Here is a 24,089-nt window from a genome sequence, read left to right on the forward strand (position 1 = left end):
AAAATGAATAACTAATGAGAACGCTCTGCAAAGCACCGAGAATTCTACTCAATGCTCTGTGATGACCGAAACAGAAAGGAAATCCAAAAAAGAGGGGATATATGTATAGGAGTAACGGATTCATGTTGCTGCCAGCAGGAACTAACAGAACATTGTAAAGCAACTATACGCAAATGAACATTTTTTTTACAAGAAGGAGCTTCCTATGAGCCAGGAACAGTTTTAACACTTAACATTAGCTTATTGAAACATTCACTATCCATAGAGGAAACTGAGATCCAGAGAACCTAAGTGACTTGCTCAAAGTCACAAGACCAGTAAGTAGCAGAACTGGGAGAAGAACCAAGGCTGTCCCAGGAGTGTGTGAACTTTACCATGGTTACACTTCTTATCCATGTAAGCATGGTAAGCTTTAGAAACGGATTTTATCCCCAGGAAGCACTAAAGGGTTTCAGCTGGTGAAAGGTAAGCTGATGAATGTTTTCCAAGTTCCATGTTTGCTGTTCTATGCTGGTTTGACTGTAGGAGGGAAAGAGTGGCCGCAGGGAGATGACTTAGGAGGTTATTGTGATCACCCGTGTGTGAGATGGGGTGCTTGTATCACGTGGTGGCAGGACAGCTGGGGAGAAGGGAACTGGATAGGTGGAGATGGAGGATTAGGACCAATGCATGGATGGGGTGTGGTGTGGTGAGGGCGAGAGAGGAATCAAGGATGAGCTGACTTCTGAGATGGCTCCTACCTCTCATCCCCCAAATTATTTCCAGGCAATTTTAAAGCCCTTTCTCTATTTCTCATTGTCCCTTGTGCTGTGACAGCTACTCTATAGTCCATACCACTCATTGAGGATAAGTTATTCCTTGTTTTTCTTCCCAAGCAGACTGTGACTTCAAGAGAGCTGTTTTTTTATTTTCTAGCAGAGTTCCTGACACACTGCTAGCACTTAATCAATTTATGGTTGAGTGAATAAGTGAATTAATAAATAAATAATGAGTGAATACCACAATGAATGACCTGGATGGCCATCAGCGTCTAGGCTCCACCAATCCAACGGCCAAGAAGCTGTCCTCTTCAGCATTTTTAGGAAGTAAAGGTGACAGAGAGGAAGGATAACAGCATTGAGTGAAGAGGGAGGACACAGAAAAAAGATGGAGAAAAGGGAGTTGATTTGGTTGGATCGTAATAGAAGGAAATTACAGAGAAAGTAGTGGGAGGACTTTGAGAAACAGGACCATCACCCTTTCACTTAAAACAAAGAAGGAACTCACACAAATAATAGGGAAACCAACCCTTATGGTATAGCTCCTTGATGATATTTTAAATAGTAATAACAGCTAACAATGTTGAGTAATTTCTACATGTTAGGCTTTCTTCTAAGTATTTTACTTTGTTAGCCTTTTTTAATCTTAACTCTTCCATGAGACACGTGCTTTACTCTCCCCAGTTGGCAAATAAGGAAACAATAGTACCAAAAGATATATCGACATAACTAATGTAGAAGATCACACAGCAATTTAGTGATGGAGCCTGGAGTTGAACCCAGGCAATCTGGTTCCACTGTCCGTTCTCTCCACCAGTGTACTGTACTTTACCCCAAGCATCAGGTTTTTTGTAAATTGGTGATCACTATTAAGCAATATCATTAGTTTGGGGCTAATTTCAGAAGAATCTTCATTTTTTCAAAGGGATGAAGTTGAAAATGTAAGATACTTATGAAATATACATGCCAAGTTCACAGTGAAGCACAGAGTAATAACTAGTTGGGTCAACAGAAGTACTCTCATCTTAAGGGTTTTTCTATTTAAGTCTAGGCACTTGAAAGGTGAGTAATTAATGAACACTTTGTCTCCTGGTTACTGGCTTTATTTTAATGCATAAGAAACTCTGATTTAACAATACCTTTTATATGGATTATTTACCATTGACTCTGTTATTTGGATATTCCTTTAATATAATAAATGGAGTCATGCACAGTCACAAGTAAATGAATGAATGAGGGAGTGATATTAATACTTGAGAGGGTGATAAATTCCCTTAGTCTCCCTCTGGCACTTCTAGGCCAAGGTCGGTGTGTGTGTTTGATTAAATTGTGTAGACAGAATTTGCATCATTCTTGCTCTGCAGAATTTTCTGACATAGAATGAAGCATAATTGATTATTCATTATTTGGAGTATTCTCCCTTACAGTATTCATTTAGACCACAGACTTGAATGGTGAACTCTCATTAGCATTCATTTTTATTTCTTGCACTGTCAGAACTTCAGACAAGTTCTTGCAGGTAGCATTCTTTTTTAACATGCATAGTCGATAAACATTATCCTCTGTGCTACTAAACTTCTTTTTAAAATATTTGTATTTGGTAAACTTATTTCTCATTACCCAGTGCATTAAGACCCAAGATTTCATATACAAAAGACTTGGCCACACAGCTTTTTGTTAATCTTGTTGATAAGACTGGATTCTCCATGAATATATATTTACATACAACTGCAGCTTTTAATTTTCTTGTGTCTGTAAATACCCAGAACAATAAATAACCCTTGGGAAATTGCCTTTTGACATTATTTTGTTCCAATATATCTTTTCATTACAGCACAGTTATGGAGAAATGCTCTAAGTGTCAAACCTCCCAATTGAATAGATTGGGCTGAATCAAAGAGTCTTATAAATTTATACCACAATTGATGTCGATGGTAAAGATGTTTATTCTCCATTTAAAAAGCTGTCTTTTATTTGTGAGGTTAATCATCTATAATTCTTCAGGGAGGAAGATAGGAATTCCTAGAACATATGATGGATACAAATTAAGACATTTTTAGTTCATAAAATTCTCACCTCTTTCCTTCTCAGGGCCCCTATTCTCTGCCAAAACAACAACAACAACAACAAATAGTACAAGATGTCTTTTTGTTGTCTTTAGCTCCCTAATGGGATCCAGTCCTTTTGAAGTTAAATTGTAGTCTTTGGCATCTGTATCATTTCTAATGCATGTTCATATTGAGATGTGTTACTAATGCCTTTAACCACTAACACACCAAGTGTTAGATACACATCATTTTGTCAATTAAGAAATATTATTTTACTCCACCTAGAGGTTACTATTACTGTTCATCATATTTACATGAACTGGGAGTTCTCTGTGCACTATAATTTATATTCTATTACCAACATATTGTCTCACCAGCTAGGAGAGACTGGGAGATGGGTGCAAGATGGGGAGGAGAGGTATAGATCCCTATATGAGTGAAAGAATGTGGGTTTTATTTATTTATTTAGTTGTATGTAATGGTGTTGAATTATAGTCGACGTGTTCTTTCTCATTAAAAGTTTAAGGGCTTAAGCAGAAAGGCGTTCTGTAGATTAATACTTTAGAAGGGTTGCATGTGTGCATGTTCAGTCGCTCAGTCATGTCCGACTCTTGCGACCCTATGTACTGTAACCCGCCAGGCTTCTCTGTCCATGAGATTCTCCAAGCAAGAATACTGGAGTGGGTTGCCTTGCCCTCCTCCAGGGGATCTTCCCAACTCAGGTATCAAACCCACATCTCCTGCATTGTAGGCGGATTCTTTACCACTTAGCCACCTGGGAAGCCAGGCTTAGAAGGGTTAGGTGAACAGAAGTCAACATTACCCCCCAGGATATAGTGGAGAGGTAATGTTTCACTGCAAAGCGACTGCAGCTGGATTTGTCATTACGATGAAAGCCTTTGATTTAACACTGAACCATACTGGGTCCTTCAAGTGTTGGACGTTTTCCTGCTCTAGTCTACTGAAGTACTTTTGATAATTTTCACTTCCTCTTGAAGTTATTTTCATTTCCTCTAAAGTAATGTGGCAGTTATCTTAATCATTTTTCTTCTTCTCACCTGTTGACTTAAATCTGCTTTTTAACTATTCTTCCTAACATTGGTCAGGTCTTTTAAACCCTCATTGCTTAGTCTAGGTTCCTCTCACCCTTGATTTCTTGCCTTCCTACAATGGCCTTATTTTATCACTTGTTTTGTTCATGTTAAAATCTAAGTTACAAATACTTTAAAATGAATGCTCATATTTTAGCACATAAAAATGAGCATTATCCATTTGCAGCAACATGGATGGACCTAGAGATTATCAAAGTGAGTGAAGTCAGACAGAGAGGGAGAAATATCGTATAGGAAAAGTGTTATAAGTATACCCAGATGAGGGTGTGTATGGAATCTAAAAAGAAATTATAAAAATGTATTTATAAAACAGAAACAGACTTGCAGACTTAGAGAATGAACTTTCACTTGCCATGGGGGAAAATAGGGGGAAAGTGATAGGGAATTTGGGATCGACATATACACTCTGCTATATTTCAAGTGGGTGGCCAACAAGGTCCTACTGTATAGCAGAGGGAACTCTGCTCAGTATTATGTGGCAGCCTGGATGGAAGGGGAGTTTGGGGGAGAGTGGATACCTGTATATGTATGGCTGTGTCCCTCTGCTGTCCACCTGAAATTATCACGACTTTGTTGACCAGCTATGCTCCAATATGAATTAAAAACTTTTAAAAATAAAAACAAAAAAATTTTTAATGAGCATTATTAATTCCTGTCTTTGTTATAAAACATTATTGAAATGATATACTATTCTCTGTATATAAAATCACCCTAATTATTTTACATACTGAAGATGTAACAAAATCCCTGTAATGGTTCTTATCCTTTCACTTATTTAATAGACTCAGCTTGTCGATTTTGTATGTTCTCTTTCCTGTAGTCAACATGGAAAAAAGCCCACCTGTTAAGGGCTCCCTCTCTGGAAAAGTCAACCTACCTTGTCATTTCTCAACCATGCCTACCTTACCACCCAGTTATAACACCACCAGTGAATTTCTGCGAATCAAATGGTCTAAGATTGAATTGGACAAGACAGGAAAAGATTTAAAGGAGACTACTGTTCTCGTGGCCCAAAATGGGAATATCAAGATTGGCCAAGACTACAAAGGGAGAGTGTCGGTGCCTACACACCCCGAGGACGTGGGCGATGCCTCACTCACCATGGTCAAACTGCTGGCCAGTGACGCAGGCCGCTACCGCTGTGACGTCATGTACGGGATTGAAGACACCCAGGACACGGTGTCGTTGACCGTGGAGGGTAAGGCTTGGGAACCTAGAAGAAGCTAGTGTTACAGGACACCTGATTCAGAAGTGTGGGGAAACAAGATTCAAAAGTAGCCATTGCTCAGGGTTTGAACAAAGGGGAAAAAACACCAATCAACCCAGTAGTCCATGTCTTTCACTAAAAATGAACTGTTAATTGTTCAGGAGTCAAGGGAAGTGACTTTATACCAGATGTAATGAATACCTCAAGAATCATTACTTCATTATTGAGAGCTATCAACAATTATTTTTTAAGACTGCAAAGGCTGATCTACAGTTTAATTGTTTTTACATATGTGTATATGTGTGTGTACACTCACATGCATACATACACACACATATACACATATATATACATACACACACACAAACCCTTTTTCTCACTCTCCTAGCATGGTTATGAAAATGCTTGAGCTTGCTTTTAAGAAATATAAATTATATCTTAACTTTCATTGAATAAATAAGGCACCTAATAAGTACCATGGTATATATTAATATAGTGCTTTGAAAAGGGGACTCAATAAACATTTGAGTTGGATCAAAACAAGAATCGGAGTATTTTTTTAAGGTCAATACACTAGTTATCCACTGTCTTGCAATGAGACATTTTAGTTTCAGCCCCCTTTCAGTGGTGGTTTGTATGTCATTTGAATTTAAGTTAGGAGACAAAGCAAAGAAAAATTGCTTTAATTGGGTACACACATAATGCCACAGCTCTTGGAAGCAGAATATTTTGGCAAGTTATTAAGCAAAATTCTCATACCCAGACATGATGGAACAGATTTTTCTTCCAACCCTCCATTTCCCTATAAAATATTTACCTTTCAGAAGCATATACAAAGGGTTTTATTAAAACTCTTTCTTGTGTAGCCAAAAGGAAATACTCTGAATTTCAGATGTGACAGATTAATTTCTGAACATCCTTTTCCATTCAGATCCTATTGCTCTCCTCTATAAATCCATTTTTATGTTTTCCAGGCATCCACTGAATACCCTGGGCTCTTTACTCTTAATCTTTTTATCATTTACTTTGATTAGTCTTGGTTTATTTTTTCTACTGATCTATCTCTTCCTCTTTTTGTGTAATGTAACATACTATATATATATATAATATATAAACTTAGATACACAATATACATATATTTTATATATATATATTAAATCCCAAAAGAAGTTTAACAACTTCTTACAATCTTCATCATTAAAGAATTAGCAATGGATTTGCCCCTTGCCCCTCTGAAACAATGAAAATTCTCCACTTAATCTCCTTAGCCCCATGAGGTCTTCAAATTATCCAGCAATTATAGATACTTATACAGCCTGATATTCCCTGCCTTGGTCATGGAGGCCCCTTTGTGCCCCCTTACTGCCAATCCTCAGTGCACAGGGAAGATTTTTAATTACCAAGAAGGCTATCTGAAGCTTTGATCAGCAGAAGACTAATTTAAAACCATGCAAAATCTTGCTCAAGTCTTAAAGGTCATTATAAATGTACTTATAGGACCATATATACTTCCTGGAAGTTTTAAAGTTGTTCTATAAAGATACAGATTTTATGAAAAGCATTCGATCGGTATTTTTTTTTTTTTTTCCTTTGAAATATCAGAAATGGGGAATAAGTACTAGTTGTCAGTGCATCCACTTGGTACCCGTGCTGGCCTTTTTGTATTGACACTGGTCAGAGGCACTTATTGATGACATGTCTAGTCTGTTCCCTGTAGATGCTTTATTGGCACATACCTGTTTTGGAAGAGAGAAGCAAAGATAGGCATGCGGAAAACAATTTAATAGCTAGAAGTCAAGCTGTGTGTGGGGGGTGGGGGGGAGGGAGGCTGTTGTCAACTCCAAGAAATTACTAGGAATAAAAGGAGAGTGAAAGATATCTTGGAAACCAAAATTAATTCCACATAACAAATATGTGGTGTTAAATGATATGACAATCAGATAACCCAATTACCCCAATTTCTATTTTCCAGTGACTTCCTAGGCACATGAGCTTGACTCACTTTGCTGTCTGATGAAAATGAGTCACCATATTTACTCCAGTTAAAAATGGAGATGCCCTTGCTAAAGTGGGAGGAGGGGCCCAGGCTTCACCCCCTCAGTTGCTCTTTCCTCAGGCTTTTGACAGTTCTTTGACCCTGAAACACAGTTCAAGAACCACTCGTTTATGCAACTCCTAAAATACAACAAAGTGGAATTTGAAGCACATATCAGGATGCCTGGCTTCTACCCGCAGGAGTCTGGAGAACTTTATTTCAGGCCTTCTTTTGGATAAAAATCATACATTTTACCTGTCAAAGTGGAGATCCTACATTATGCAAATCAGTTAGTGAATATGATAAGCATTTATTAGAGTAGCCTATCCACTATTTTAAGATATTTTAAAATTCTTTATCTAATTTGATCTTCATTTTAATAAAATAACATAAGCACTGTTAGGTATACTTAATAGAGGAGAAAATTAAGGCTTGTACATGATTTAGGAGCAAATCAGGAATTGGAATGGGCCTTCTCTTACATGCTCCAGTATCTTTTCCATTATACTATATTGTCTCTGTAAGTAAATATCACAATATTTCATGTTTGGAGGAAGTGGTATTGGTGAAGGTTCTATATGCTTCTATGGAGTTGGCCCTGAGTACAAACATGAAGTAAGAGGAGTTGATCTCGTGGCCTCCTTAACTCTTTGTATCTCTTACAGCACCTACTCCCTTTAGTTGTCTATGGTTCCCCTGATAGCCTGTGCGTGCTCAGTCGCTTCAGCCGTGTCGGACTGTTTTGCGACCCCATGGACTATAGCCTGCCAGGCTTCACTGTCCATGGGATTCTCCAGGCAAGAATACTGGAGTGGGTTGCCATTCCCTTCTCCAGGGGATCTTTCTTACCCAGGGATTGAACCTGCATCTCCTGCATTGCAGGCAGATTCTTTATCCACTGAACCACCTGGAAAGCCGTGATAGCCTGAATACTACCTATAATTAGGACAACTAGTCACCAGTTGGGATTTAGCAGCTTAAATCTTTTTTTCAGATGGTTTACGTGGGAACAGAAAATTCCTGACTAGGAAACTCTCTAATGGAGCAGAATGGGATACCTGAGTGAACAGCATTTCTGGGGTTCCTCAGATCACCATAATTTTGCATAATGCTATATGAAGTAAAAATAAAGAAATTATCACGGTCTTAAGACCGTATTAGCCAGTCATTTGATGTATTGCTCTGATGAGAAACCGCACAGTATGTGGGGAGCCTTGAACTTGCCTGTAATTGTTCGATGCTGTCTTTGCAGGGGTTGTATTTCACTACAGGGCGGCGACCAGCAGGTACACCCTGAATTTTGAGATGGCTCAGAAGGCTTGTGTGGACATTGGGGCCGTCATAGCCACCCCAGAGCAGCTGCATGCCGCCTACGAAGATGGTTTTGAGCAGTGTGATGCAGGCTGGCTGTCAGATCAGACTGTTAGGTGAGTGGTCTGGGGCCACAGGCTTTACTTGATCACTGCGGGCGTGAGAATAAAGTGTTACTTCCTAGTCCTTTATTTTCCCAGGTATCCCATCCGGGTTCCCCGAGAAGGCTGCTATGGAGACATGATGGGGAAGGAAGGAGTCCGGACCTACGGATTCCGTGCTCCTCATGAAACTTATGATGTGTATTGTTACGTGGACCATCTGGATGGTAAGATGTTCACATTTCTATAGCTTCATTTGACCCAAGAAAATCAAGAAAACACTGGGAGCACGTGGGGATAGAGTGAGTCTTCATGCTTGTTTGGATTCCAAACAGCAACATTTAGTTTAAATAACCGTATGATTCTGTGGTGAAATAAGCTTAAATTAAAGTGGAAAGAGAAAGAGGGCTGTGTAAATGGTTATGTAGGTTTGAAATGTCTTTAGTTAATGGCAGGTTTGCTTTCAGTCATGCTGCCATTGGAACGTTTCCAATACACTTTTAGAGCATTAAGAATAGAAACCTGTAAGGGCGGTACCTATTCTTGTAAGAACTTCAGGTAGAACTCTGTGATGACAAACCACTGTGAATCCAAGAGCTGATAAACATCCCAAAGTGCAACTGAATAACACACACTAGCCAAGGAAGGATTTTCATGGTTTGCTTCTCCTTGTGTTCACTTTGCTACACTCATATTTAAGGCAATCGTTTATTCATTCAATCAATCAGCACACCAAAAACAAAACCAAACAAAACACCCACTGTGTTAGAGATACTCTGCTTGTTGTTAGAACTATGAAGTCAGGTAAGATACAAGCCTTGCTTTAGAGATTCTTAGAGCCTGATTGATTCTGGCATCATCATTTCTTCCTCAGTGACAGAGTGAGGCTCTTAGAGATAGTAAGTTTGAGTTCTCTTCTGGCAATGTTACCTAAGGGCACAATACAGTTTTATTATAAGACACATGGAGTGGAAGTTTCTGTGACTTTTGAAATGGAAGTTCACTCATAGTAATAGCTATCTTAGAGGCCTAAATATATAAATAGAGGTATCACATTGAGTTATACATTTAATTTTAGCTGTGTACCTATAAAAGAATGATCTCAATTTTCTTATGTTTAAAATGAGGAGGTTGGACTAGAAAATTTCCATGGTCCCTCCCAACATAATTAAATTCTCTGGTTCTATGAATTGAATAAACAACCTCAGTGACTGAGAGCTAGAAAATAAGCAGCTTATATTTGCCTGGGGTCCTAAATTTGAAAAGGATGGCCTGATTCCAAGAAGGTTTCTTAAATGTGGTTCTGTAGCATCTTAATATTCTTATTATGACTATTATTTAAGACTGATACATGTGTTTTCTAAACCATAACTTCAGATACTAACAATTTACATTTTTCACAAAGATAAAGGGAAAATAATCTATAAAATTCTAGCTATAAGATATAGCTTATCTCCTTCCTTTAAGTTTAAGTTTAGTTAACTTTTTCCATAGGATAAGAGATGGTTGATAGGAGATTCTGATTCTAGGAAACAAATTTTGTTATTGCTACCTCAGTAAGATGGAAATTTGTACCTAAATTCAGTAAGGTGGAATTTGTTTTATCACTGTTGTTTTCTTTTGGAATAATGTCTATTAGAGTGATGGCAATAGAAATTTCTGGAATGCTGGTAATACTGGAACTAAATCAGAGATAGATTTTGCAAAAGTATATATAAGTCATAATTATCTAAAAAATCTTTACCAAGTGTAATTGAAATGGTGGCTTTTGGGTATAAATCTGTGGCCAATTTGATCCCAATATGAATAAACATTAACATCACAAGCCAACCTTTGTGATGGAAAGTTAGGATTATGTATTTACAATGCTCCCAGAAGGTGTGCCTAGGGGTCCCTCTGCATGCCTCTTCTTCAGTCTTATCCTGATGAAGGTACTGAAACCCCATTCTCTAAGGCTACAGAATCGCTAGCTTCTTTGAAGTCTAGAGGACTTTCTGCAGAAGCTCCAGAAATTCCATGCCCTCCACAAATTCTGTGTGAGATACTTTTGACAGGTCTTGGTGGGAAAAGCCCTGCCAAGGATTCCTAGCCATGCTGTTCCCATCAAGAGCCGGCTCCCTAAAATCTGTTCAGAGTATCATAACTAGTATTTGGGAAAAATTGAGCTGTCAGAAGAGCCATTCTGAGGATGTATGCATACACCACAATGAGAAGGATTTATTAGTCATACAGGAGTTCTTCTCCACCTCCACAAACATTGTCACTTCTAGGGCCACTGTTATTTGTAAAACCAGTCTCTGCTCCAGGGTAAACCAACTGTGTTTTATAGAGTTGTGTATTTACTTGGGATATATGTTCATGTATTTGATAACTGAAAACTTGTAGTGTATAACACAGCATAACTCTAGTTGAGGTATTTATACTAAAACAACAGAATCTGAAATTTTTTGTCTTGCCACATAGAAGTTGGAAGACAAAGATGAAAGAATCAGTATAAACACGAATTCAAGCACTGCTGAAATTTGTGTCAGCAGAGTTACAAGGCTTTAATTTGTTTTACATAAGGAACCTGACCATGTCAGAGGATATTCAATATGTTTACAATGACATTTATTGTGAAATGGGGTCAGTAAGGATAATTCCCTTTTCATCACAGTATCTTCATACCTCATAAAATGAGTTAAGGTATAAAGTGTTTGTCACACTGTGTGGCACAAAGTAAGTGCTCAATAAATAATAGTTATTATAGTTTATAGATTTTCAAAAGGTTCTTACTTCTGCTGAATTCTTAATTAATTTCATTGTTGCTCTTTTGTATGTAAGTCAAGTGCCTTGAGGGATGAACAGGACATGAAAAGACACCAAGAGAACAAAAAAAATTGAAAAATGAAAATGATAATTTTTAGTTTTGCATGTCTAGCCCAGAACTCTCTTCTGAATTCCACACCTGCATTTCTGGTTTGTGAATCATTTTGGTGTCTCATCTCTGGTTTTCTGTCTTACCTCACAAATAATCCCCAAGCCTTTAACAGTTCTTCAGGGGACCTGTTTTATGACCATCAAAACAGGCAATCATCATGGCCAAATCATTCCCCTACTCAACCTGGTATGTGTGAATTTCCTGTTGCCTTCCTCCTCAGGCAAACACTGCCTGGCTCAATCAAGAACCTCAATCCTGGCTCAGGGGTAAACTTTTCAGCCCTGTTTCCCTCTCCCTGATATGACTTTGCTTACGTGCACCAGCTGTCCATAGACCCTCCCCTGGCTCCTGCCAACAGTTGTGCTCTGAGCCTCTCTGAGAACAAGCCTCTCATCTCCCCAGCATTCCTCTCTTCTCTATGCCTGTGAGCAGACTGCCTCCAAGATCCCGTCTTTGGCCCTTCCAGCTCACACAGCCATTTTCTGATTTTGAACTCCCACTTTTCTTAGGGTTAGGGTCACATATCTGGTATTTAATTCTTCTTTCTGGTTGTTTTATAGTCACCAGACACAAACTATTACCTAATATTTTTATTTCTGAAAAAACTTTTCTAAGATCCTGGTAGAAATAAGGGAATAATCATCTTCTATAACTCTCCAACCACAGTGAAGAATCTATTCCAGTGTAAGACACACAGCAGAACTCAAGAACTACATGGTGGTAATTGCAGTATTTTTCCAAACTTTGTCTCTTTCGGAAACCGCCTCCACCACCCTACCATTTCTACAGTACTTGAAAACAAATGCCAAATTTTGTTCACCAGACTTACTAAGGATCTGTTTTTTTCATTGGATCACCATGGTGCTAGTTTTTCTCTCTGAATTTCTCCTTTCTTTTCTGTGGTGTCTCTTAGAAATAACTTTTTCCTAGAGATACTCCTTTTTCCTTTCTGGCCTCTCCAGTCATTTCCCTTTTTTGCCTTCCCAGGCGATTGTCTTTTCTGGGATTGGTCCCTTTGTACCTATTCGCAATCATAGGTTTATTTTTCTACTGCTTCCTTATTTCAAAATCAGGATAACTTTGTCACCTCTCTGACTTGTCTAACGCTTCCATGTCATCCAGGTGTCTGACCTAAACCAAAAGCAACTTTTCCTTTTTGTCTTATGACCTCCTTTATAAATGTAAGCTTCTGTAGTGACTCAGTCTATAAAGAATCTGCCTGCCAATGTGGGAGATGCAGGTTCGATATGAAAACCTAAAAATATTTAGGTAAAAACCTGAATGCCATTAAATAGGTCTTAGAGCAGGGCTTAATTCCAGCTTCTTTAGAGGATTTGATAGGATCCAAATCAGATACCAAATCTGTAAATTGTGTGATTTCCTGCCTGTGGATTCTCAGCTTGACTTTTAATATTAATGGACTTTGCAGTGTGTAATCTACAGATTACTTTACTGCTGGGAGTTATTTAAGAATTAGTGATAATTGGGTTGATTCAGTTAAAATGCCCCGTGTCAACTAGAATAGCTCCCTGCACACTGTGGTTCAGCAGATGGCTTCAAATATTGATTCCGGATCATAGAACCTCTCCACATTGGTTGATGTTGGTGCTCGAAGATGCTGAAACTTTTTAATGTCTCTAGAACTCACAGAATCGTAGATCACAGTTAAGGCTGTGGGTTCCCAAAGAGGCTTTAGGCATGAAGACACCTTGCTAAGGGTTTGAAATTGAACTCGGAGTTCTTTTTGTTTAAGTGTTTGAATGTCTCTCTAAGAGTAACTGAGGAAGGTGTCCAGGAGTGGACCCTGGCAGAACCTCTGGAAAAGGATGTCCTTCTTCAGTATGACCTGAGTAGACTGACTGTGAAGTAGCTCCATGGGTAGGATGAGAAAAGAAACTATTTGTTGTATGGTTGTATTGTCCTTTAACTTAATTCTCACAAAAACCTTGATAGGCATTTTTGTAAAACCTTCGTTTTTATACATGAGGAAACTAAGGCACAGAAGTTAAGTGACTGGATATACCCCTTTTTTAGTTGTCCTCCTGGAGTAGCTTTTCAGGACCACCAAAGATCCCCCAGAAGAGCAACAAGCAGTCTTACAGACCAGGAGGGTGCAAAGTACTCTTACTGCTCCCCCAAATCTCTGATTTTTCACATAAAAATATCCTAATTCTTATCTGAGTAATGATTGCATTCCTGTTTGGATTACAGTGATTGGAATTGCTGGGTTAAATGGTAACTCTATTTTTAACATTTTGAGGAACTGTTTTGAAATTCTTACCAGAAGTACCTTAGGGTCCTGATTCTTTCATTCTTGCCAACATTTGTTTTAATCTGATTTTTTGATTATAACCATCCTAATGTGTGCAATACTATCTCAGTGTGGTTTTGATTTGTATTTCCCTGATAGCTAGTGATGTTGAGCAACTTTTCCTATGACTGTTGACTATGTACATAATTTTCTTGGAGAATTATCTATTCAGAAGCTTTGCTCATTTTTAACTGGGTATTTGTCTTTCTATTACTGAGTTATAGGAATTCTTTGTATACTCTAGATTCAAGAGTGTCTATTCAGATATATGATTTGTAAATATTTTCTCCGATTCTCTGATTTGCATTTTTACTTTTTCAATAGGACCTTTTGATGACAAAGTTTTTAATTTTGATGAAATCCAATATCTAATTTTTCTTTGACAATTTGTGCTTTTGGTGTCACATCTAAGAAAACACTGCAAAATCCCTAGTCATGAAGACTTATTTCTGTGGTCGTTTCTAAGAACTGTAGAAGTTTTAACTTTTATTTTTATCTATTTTGAGTTATATTTTGTATATGGCAGCTCTTTGCAGAAGAGGTAAAACAATTTTGAAAAAGAAAAACACAGTTGGGAGTCTCATATTTTCCAATTTCAAAATTTACTACAAAGCAATAGTAATCAAAACAATGTGATAGTGACATAAGTATAGTCATATAGATCAATGGGACACAGTCAAGAAATAAACCCATATATTTATGATCAATAGATTTTCACCGGGGTGTCAAGGCCATTAAAATGAGGAAAGAATAGTCTTTCTAACAAATAGTGATGGCATGATTGAATATTCACATACCAAAGAATGGATTTGGGTTCTTATGCCATGTACAAAAGCATTTCCCTGGTGGCTCAGATGGTAGAGAATCTGCCTGTAATGCAGGAGATCCCGGTTGAATCCCTGAGTCAGGAAGATCCCCTGGACAAGGGAATGGCTACCCACTCCAGTATTCTTACGTGAAGAATTCCATGGACAGAGGAGCCTGCCGGCTACAGTCCATGGGGTTGAAAGTGAAAGTGAAAATCGCTCAGTTGTATCTGATTCTTTGCGACCCCATGGACTATACAGTCCATGGAATTCTCCAAGTCAGAATACTGGGGTGTGTAGCCACTCCCTTCTCCACGGGAATTTTCCTGACCCAGGGATGGAACCGGGGTCTCCTGCATTACAGGCAGATTCTCTACCATCTGAGCCACCAGGGAAAAGCTTTTGTATATGGCGTAAGAACCCAAATCCATTCTTTGGTATGTGAATATTCAATCATGCCATCACTATTTGTTAGAAAGACTATTCTTTCCTCATTTTAATGGCCTTGACACCCCGGTGAAAATCTATTGATCATAAATATATGGGTTTATTTCTTGACTGTGTCCCATTGATCTATATGACTATACTTATGTCACTATCACATTGTTTTGATTACTATTGCTTTGTAGTAAATTTTGAAATTGGAAAATATGAGACTCCCAACTGTGTTTTTCTTTTTCAAAATTGTTTTACCTCTTCTGGATCCCTTGAGTTCCTATATGATTTTTGGGATCCGTTTGTCAATTTCTGCAAAAAATCCAGCTGAGTTTTAGTTGAATCTCCAGATCAATTTGAGGTGTATTGTCATCTTGACAATATTGAGTCTTCAGATTAGATCCATAAACATGGGATAGTTTTTCATCTTTTGTTTAGATCTTTACTTTCTTTCAGCAGTGTTTTATAATTTTAGAGATTTCAGAGTACAGCTTTTGCATTACTTTTGTTAAATTTAACCTAAATATTTTGCTCTTTTGATGTAAATGTAAATGGAATTTTCTTTATTTCTTTTTCTAATTGTTCATTGGAAGTGTGTAGAAATATAACTGATTTTTTAATATCGGCCTTGTATATTTTACCCTACAAGCTTGTTGAAATTATCTATTAGTTCTAATATTTTTTTATGGAATCCTCAGGGTTTTCTATATATAGTCCCTTTTATTTTATACTCTAAAATAAATAAGTAGAAATGTCTTGACAGAAACCCCTTAAAACATGTGACAGTCATTTGCTTTAAGGTTTGATGTCAATTTCTAGAATTCTAAATTGAAAGAGCTTCTTTGGAAATATAGGGCCATTTAATTCTCAGCTGTGAAATTTAAAAAAAAAAAAAAAAAAACTAGGCTGATCTTCCTATGTTGACCTGCAGCCATACTGTGCCTGTCAAACCAAATAACACATTCGATCTTTTGTATATTTTGAAGACTCAGACATCCAGAAATTTTTTAGAATCTCTTTCTCACTTTAATTAAAGTCTTACTGCTCTGTCTTGGGGAAAGAATGAGATCTGACATCCTGAAAACCATAAAAATATGTTTAACTTTTGGTGGGATTTCCTGTGTCTTTAATCCCTTCAAATGACACATACAAGATCTTGTGTAATAGCACATCGACAAATATGTGAATTCCTTTTCCCATGAATGTTATCTGATTTAAAGAATGTTAACTGACTATCATATGACTGACGACAATTCTCTAAAATTAATTAAAGGTTAAAATTTTCAAAACCCAGTGTCTATGCTTTAAGCCACATTTTGTTTCTACTTCAGCCTAAAACAAGTGAGATATTTGAAAGGTGCTGACCTGGCCATTACACCCCAAATTAGAAACATTGCCAGCCTAACACTAGAATTGGATGAAGCTATCTTGGCAGCCCCAGAAGTTTTCTTGTCACTGTTAACAGAAGATTGGTTTCGGTATAGGTTAAAGGATCAGATCTTAGGGGGAATTGACATGTTTTTGAATTATCTACAAATGTTGGCTGTCAAAAGATTATATAATAGTGTATGTTGACTGTTAACCAACCACGTATAGCTGATGGATTTTGTGATCCAGGATAATGAGTATTAGTCTTTATTGCTTTGATCTTGTGTATATAAACATGGGCAAAAAAAGAGAAAGACCAAAAGGCAGAAGGAAAAAACAGGAAACTTCCTTTGAGAAAACTTAGAAGTTCAAAACTTTAAACCTAGTAATAATTATATTGAATTGTCTTTATTACCATAACACTTACCATATATTGTAAGTGGCTTTATCCTTATGGACATGTAATGTGACTATTTCCAGCTCATACACCATGTCTACTTTGGCATACACTTATTGCATGTATTTTGGCCCAGACAGCAGGGAAATGTAATAGCAATCACAAATCTTGATCTTCCTATAGCGAACAAAAAATCATGAAGTTCTATTCTCAAATGGGCAAAGAGACTCATGATTAGTTTATAGGAGCTGATTTTCAGACAGTTCAGGATAGATAGGTTATGAACACGCGCGCGCGCGCACACACACACACACACACAGAAGAAGCATACATATTTATCACACTATCCAGAAAATAGACCCATCTAGGTAACTGTGGTGAGACCTCAGCTCTGACTACCACAGACTGCAGCCCATCTAGGAAGGACCTGAATAATTATCTGTCATCTGCTGATGCCAGTTTCCTGTTCACCTTGGCGATCTCAGGGAATTGTCTGTGAAAGAAAAAGATCCTCTCTAAATTTGCTCTGGACTCAGAGTCTCTTTCATAATTTTTCTGAGTTACTCCTGAGTATAAACTCTCAGTTTTTGAACATTGTAGGTCATCTTAATGTTTTGATTTGTTTTCATCATTGCTTGCCACATTTTAGTATGTGTCATTTCTAAGTCTGCCAAGGAATAGCTTTTCCATTTAGCAATCAAAAGTGTGGAAAAAGAACATGCATGATCCACTTTCCAGGGAGTCTTTTAGCAGTCACTTTGCAAATTTAAGTATTATTTTTCCTTAATATTTTTGATGATGTTAATTCCTGTAATTAAGACAAATTTAGCTTGTAGAATGTCACCAGATATTAAAGTCTCAGCAGCAATGTCGTCCAGTTTCTTCTATGGCATCCCTAGAAAGTTGGAAAAACAGGAATAATTTAAAGTCACAGCATTTAATTTGATATTTTGGAAACACAGAGGTTAAGCTACTGCATATATGTTTACCATATGAGCATGCAAATTATCCCATGTGTGAAATCTTCTCTTCTACATTATAGTTTATGTGTGTACTAATGAGAATATGTATATATATATACATGTCAATAAATTCTTACTTACAACAACTTAAGTTAACTTGACATTTTACCTGAAGTCATGCACTGTTTTGTGTATAAAGGATATTTTGTGTATTTCTTTCCTGACATTTTATTTGCTCTTCAGAACAAATGATTGTTATTACATTTGGACACTTATGTGTTCACCTTACATGTGGTCCTGGACACCATCAGGGTCTTTGCTCTGGTCCAGCTTCTTATGCTCGTTTAGTCTTTGACACAGCCCTGGTAGGCAATGGACTTCATATGACCTTTGCTTTTGTTTTTTTAGTTCCTGCTTTGATTCTGATTACGTGGTCTATGTACTCTGTTTCTGTCTTGAACAGGTTAACACATAGGCTATGAGAAACTTAATATGTGCTGAGTTATCTTTGTTATGGCTCAACTGGGATTCTTCTTCTTGATTGAAACATATATGTCTCTCAGTTCAGTCACTCAGTCATGTCCATCTTTTTGCAACCCCATGGACTGCAACACACCAGGCCTCCCTGTCCATCACCAACTCCCGGAGTTTACTCAGACTCATGTCCATTGAGTTGGTGATGCCATCCAACCATCTCATCCTTGGTCATCCCCTTCTCCTCCCACCTTCAATCGTTCCCAGCATCAGGGTCTTTTCAAATGAGTCAGCTCTTTGCATCAGGTGGCCAAAGTATTGCAGTTTCAGCTTCAGCATCAGTCCTTCCAGTGAATATTCAGGACTAATTCCCTTTAGGATGGACTGGTTGGATCTCCTTGCACTCCAAAGGACTCTCAAGAGTCTTCTCCAACACCACAGTTCAAAAGCATCAATTATTCGGTGCTCAGCTTTCTTTATAGTCCAACTCTCACATCCATACATGACTACTGGAAAAACCATAGTTTTGACCAGATGGACATTTGTTGGCAAAGTAATGTCTCTGCCTTTTAATATGCTGTCTAGGTTAGTCATAACTTTTCTTCCAAGAAGCAAGTGTCCTTTAATTTCATGGCTGCAGTCACCATCTGCAGTGATTTTGGAGGCCCCCAAAATAAAGTCTGTCACTGTTTCCCCATCTATTTGCCATGAAGTGATGGGACCGGATGCCATGATCTTAGTTTTCTGAATGTTGAGTTTTAAGCCAACTTTTTCACTCTTCTCTTTCACTTTTATCAAGAGGCTCTTTAGTTCTTCTTCACTTTCTGCCATAAGGGTGGTGTCATCTGTATATCTGCTGCTGCTGCTGCTGCTAAGTCACTTCAGTCATGTCCGAATCTGTGCGATCCCATAGATGGCGGCCCACCAGGCTCCCCCATCCCTGGGATTCTCCAGGCAAGAACACTGGAGTGGGTTGCCATTCCTTCTCCAATGCATGAAAGTGAAAAGTGAAAGTGAAGTTGCTCAGTCATGTCCGACTCTTAGCGACCCCATGGACTGCAGCCTACCAGGCTACTCTGTCCATGGGATTTTCCAGGCAAGAGTACTGGAGTGGGATATCATTGCATATCTGAGGTTATTGATATTTCTCCCGGCAATCTTGATTCCAGCTTGTGCCTCATCCAGCCCAGCGTTTCTCATGATGTACTCTGCATAGAAGTTAAATAAGCAGGATGACAATATACAGCCTCGACATACTCCCTTCCCGATTTGGAACCAGTCTGCTGTTGCATGTCCAGTTCTAACTGTTGCTTCCTGACCTGCATACAGACTTCTCAAGAGGCAGGTCAGGTGGTCTGGTATTCCCATCTCTTTCAGAATTTTCCACAGTTTATTGTGATCCACACAGTCAAAGGCTTTAGCGTAGTCAATAAAGCAGAAGTAGATGTTTTTCTGGAACTCTCTTGCTTTTTTGATGATCCAGTGGATGTTGGCAATTTGATGTCTGGTTCTTCTGCCTTTTCTAAATCCAGCTTGAACATCTGGAAGTTCACAGTTCACGTATTTTTGAAGCCTGGCTTGGAGAATTTTGAGCATTACTTTACTAGTGTGTGAGATGAGTGTAATTGTGTGGTAGTTTGAGCATTCTTTGGCATTGCCTTTCTTTGGGATTGGAATGAAAACTGACCTTTTCCAGTCCTGTGGCCACTGCTGAGTTTTCCAAATTTGCTGGCATATTGAGTACAGCACTTTCACAGCATCATCTTTTAAGATTTGAATTAGCTCAACTGGAATTCCATCACCTCCACTAGGTTTGTTCGTAGTGATGCTTCCTAAGGCCCACTTGACTTTCCATTCCAGGATGTCTGGCTTTGGGTGAGTGATCATACCATCATGATTATCTCAGTCATGAAGATCTTTTCTGTATAGTTCTTCTGTGTATTCTTGCCACCTCTTCTTAATATATTCTGCTTCTGTTAGGTCCTACCATTTCTGTCCTTTATTGAGCCCATCTTTGTATGAAATGTTCCCTTGGTATCTCTGATTTTCTTGAAGAGATCTCTAGTCTTTCCCATTCTATTGTTTTCCTCCATTTCTTTGCATTGATCACGAGGAAGGCTTTCTTATCTCTCCCGGCTATTCTTTGGAACTCTGCATTCAAATGGGAATATCTTTCCTTTTCTCCTTTGCCTTTCGCTGCTCTTCTTTTCACAGCTATTTGTAAGGCTTCCTCAGACAGCCATTTTGCCTTTTTGCATTTCTTTTTCCTGGGGATGGTCTTGATCCCTGTCTCCTGTAAAATGTCACAAACCTCCATCCATAGTTCTTCAGGCACTGTATCTCTCAGATCTAATCCCTTGAATCTATTTGTCACTCCCACTGTATAATCATAAGGGATTTGATTTAGGTCATACCTGAGTGGTCTAGTGGTTTTCCCTACTTTCTTCAATTTAAGTCTGAATTTGGCAATAAGGAGTCATGATCTGAGCCAGAGTCGGCTCCCGGTCTTGTTTTTGCTGATGTATAGACCTTCTCCATCTTTGGCTGCAATAATATAATCAGTCTGATTTCGGTGTTGACCATCTGTTGACGTCCATGTGTGGTCTTCCCTTGTGCTGAGGGTTGGAAGAGGGTGTTCGTGCTGCTGCCATACTTGTCTCTAGGGCAGTTTAGTCAGTCTGCTCCAAGAAATAGATCCATGGACTACTAATTAGTCTTCTATGTGAAAAGGAGATTACTCTTTTCCTCAAGTGGTCAAATGGCTTAAAAATCCTGACTTCTTTATAGGAACTCCAAGTAAATTCTATAATATTACCTGCTATGAGAATTTTTACAGAAATGAAACCTGTCAGATGACTTGTATGTATTTGTTTTCCAAATGCTGTTGTCCATAAAACCTCTTTTCATTGGATACCTAGCCATGTCTCAAGGATTACCAGTTTTTTGTATAAGGCATTTTTGGAAATTGTATTCTTAGAACTTGGACTATAAGTTAATAATCTTCCCAACCCACATCTTCAGCAATAAGCTTTTATTTGGCTGTGTACTAGCTCAGTCGCTCAGTCGTGTCAAACTCTTTGCAGGCTCATGGACAGTAGTCCACCAGGCTCCTGTGTCCACAGGATTTTTTAAGCAAGAATACTGGATTGGGTTGCCATTTCCTCCTCCAGGGGATCTTCCAGACCCAAGGATTGAGCCCACATCTCCTGCATTACAGGTGGATTCTCTACCACTGAGCTGCCTGGGAAGCTCAGTGGTAAAGCTTTTAATAGGTTAATTCTGACTTAAACAACAGATCATCTATATTAGTATTATGTTAGATAAAAAATACATAATGTCTAAGATTGTCTATTTAAAACCATGTAGCTAGTGAATCAAAAAGTACTTGACAGGAGATTGTTTTAGTATCATCAGTAAAAACTGAAAACAGATGTCTTAGAAATCAAGAATACTTAGGAATATGAATTAATTCAGTGATTGCTATCTGTGTATTACCCTTTAATTTACCTTTTTTTCTTTGGGTTTTAGTATGTGAAACTGATGCTGGGATATTCTGGCATATTTGAGAACAGTATTAGATGTCTGACCTTAATATTTTGAGGTTGTTACATAGAAAGATCACAATTTAGACATTCAACTTATTTTCTTTTGGTAGAGATTGAGTGTCAGTTCTAAAAGCTTCTAGACTCAGTAAGATAGTTCCATAGTATGGATATTTCATTGTATCATTAGAATTCTGAAGTAGACAAGGTAATGTTTATGTTAAACAATTATGATTTAGGAAGGCTTAGACATTTATTTTTTGTAACAGAGTTAAAGTAGTTGTTTTTTTAATTATTATTTTAAAATCAAGCAACAATTATGCCATGTATAATGATGAGCCACACGTATGGATCTTTATAGATGAGTTGTTTTGATTCTCACCTTAAGTCACATTAATGCCAGTTAATGTGACTGCCTTTTTTCATTGGAGTTACATGAAACCCAATGGTGACATCACTCTCAATAAGTTTTTTAAATTTCATTTACAATGTTTGAAAAGTTTTTACATACAAATAAAAAGGAAAATATGGGAATAACAGAATTTATACTTAAATAAGTAAAATCATTATTTTTCAGAGCCTGGAGAGATAGATATTGTATCCCCCAAACAAGCGAGTTAAATAATTATTTTAATATAAAGTTAGATTTAATGAGCTTTTAATGAAAAGTTCTATAAGTAGATCTTTATTGATTTGATAATAATAAGAGTATTTTTTTTTAACCTGCCAGTACCTACCAAAACCTTTCCTTCCTTTAATACCCCAAACATGTTTGCTACTTAAAACAGAGAAACCAGTTATCCAGAAAATCATGCTGTCATTTTTCTTCATTAGCCCTTTGGTCTGGCTATTTGTGGAGAGGTTGATTTCCCCCATTATGGGGGTGAAAGTCGCTGTTTGGAGAAGCAGAGGTTTACTCATTTAATTTATTTCTCTGCCTTGCTCTGGTTGTCTGATCAGTCTTGTTACTGCAAAGGAACAGTACTCTTGCCGCCATGTAGAAGCGCCTCACCAAACAGGAAACAAAGGCACCAAAATTGATATTCCAGCCGTAATAACAGACCCAAGGCTTCCACCTCGCATGCTGGCGGGCTGCCGTCTTTCACACTTCCATTGCTTTCAGGCCAAATGCAAGCGTAATGCTCAGGTGAATAAGACTGCTGAGGCTGCTTGGGGTGACACAGTCTGTCTGTCTGCCTTTCCCCAGGTTTTATTGTTATTTTCTTGTTATGTAGTCACTTAAGTAGTGTCTGAGTCTTATGGGACCCCATGGACTATATGTAGCCCATTGCTTTAAGCCAGATCCACAGGCGAGATGAATCTCTTGTCCCAGATGGCAGCTACCCAGAGCACTGCAGCAGAGGGAGCACTCTTTAATGTGCTGCTTGGGAAGGATGGAAGGAAAAAGGGCACCTTTTTTCTGAATAAGAACCTGAAATGCCACTCACGTAACAAATTATTGAATACGTGCTATGCAACTGGTTCTATGACCTTACGATTTTAAAACCTGCTAGGAAGGGAGACATTCTAGGAATGGGGCGGGGGGAGCCTTTTTCTTGCAGTATATTTTTGGATTTGAGATTACTGTCCATTGCCAGCCTAGATAATTAAGGACAAAACCCCATTCTCACCTCTGCCTTACTTTTTGCAGTCAGGTAAAAGTCATTTTTCTTTTTCTTCATCCAATAGCTCTTATTGGGATTTGTCCTCGTTTCATCGGCAATGTTTTTAGATTTGTAGTGAGAAGAGCCAATCTGGGTGGCTTGACCTTTTTCTCCTGACTAATTTTCTGGTTTTATAAAGTTATGACACTCGCATGTGGAGTAATGGCTGTATTCATTTTAAACAGTAACTTGTTAAATCTGGATTTAGTCAGGTGAAGATCCAGATCATGAGAGCGCTTGTGTCTGACAGATCATAGAATCAAAGACAAGTCTCAGTGAAATGGAAGCAGGACCCATGGCTGCTATAAAAATGGGCTTTCAATAGTTTAGCTAGCTCTCTACCTCATTTTATTCTCCTCCTGCTGCCTGCTCTGTTTGCTTAGGTCTTCTGTAATTCTACCTCTGCCTTTTAGCCACTTGTGAAAAGCATCATTTAATTCACATTGCATTCATTTCAGCCAGTTGTTACGTTACACAAGTAACATTCCAATTTAACAAACTCCTGGCATTTCCAGAATATTTTACTGTGACATGTTAAGTGATAATGAGCATACTAATTGGGTCTAATTGAGCCTGGTGATGAACAAAGGAAATGTTCAGTCTTTCTTTGTTAATCAATAAATAAACATAAGGGTTTC

At 38.1% G+C, this 24,089-nt stretch overlaps 1 protein-coding gene across 2 annotated transcripts in view; it reads left to right on the plus strand.

Annotated features, from left to right (window-relative positions):
* VCAN (versican) overlaps positions 1 to 24,089 on the plus strand; it is a 113,791-nt gene that overhangs the window by 13,748 nt on the left and 75,954 nt on the right. For both annotated transcript variants that reach the window (XM_061151957.1, XM_061151959.1), the window contains exons 3-5: positions 4,739 to 5,116; positions 8,413 to 8,587; positions 8,672 to 8,799. In XM_061151957.1, the coding sequence (XP_061007940.1) occupies positions 4,739 to 5,116; positions 8,413 to 8,587; positions 8,672 to 8,799 (681 nt within the window). The remainder of the gene's footprint in view (positions 1 to 4,738; positions 5,117 to 8,412; positions 8,588 to 8,671; positions 8,800 to 24,089) is intronic.

The sequence above is a fragment of the Dama dama genome, chromosome 9 (genome assembly GCF_033118175.1).
Source record: "Dama dama isolate Ldn47 chromosome 9, ASM3311817v1, whole genome shotgun sequence".
Taxonomy (NCBI): Eukaryota; Metazoa; Chordata; class Mammalia; order Artiodactyla; family Cervidae; genus Dama; species Dama dama.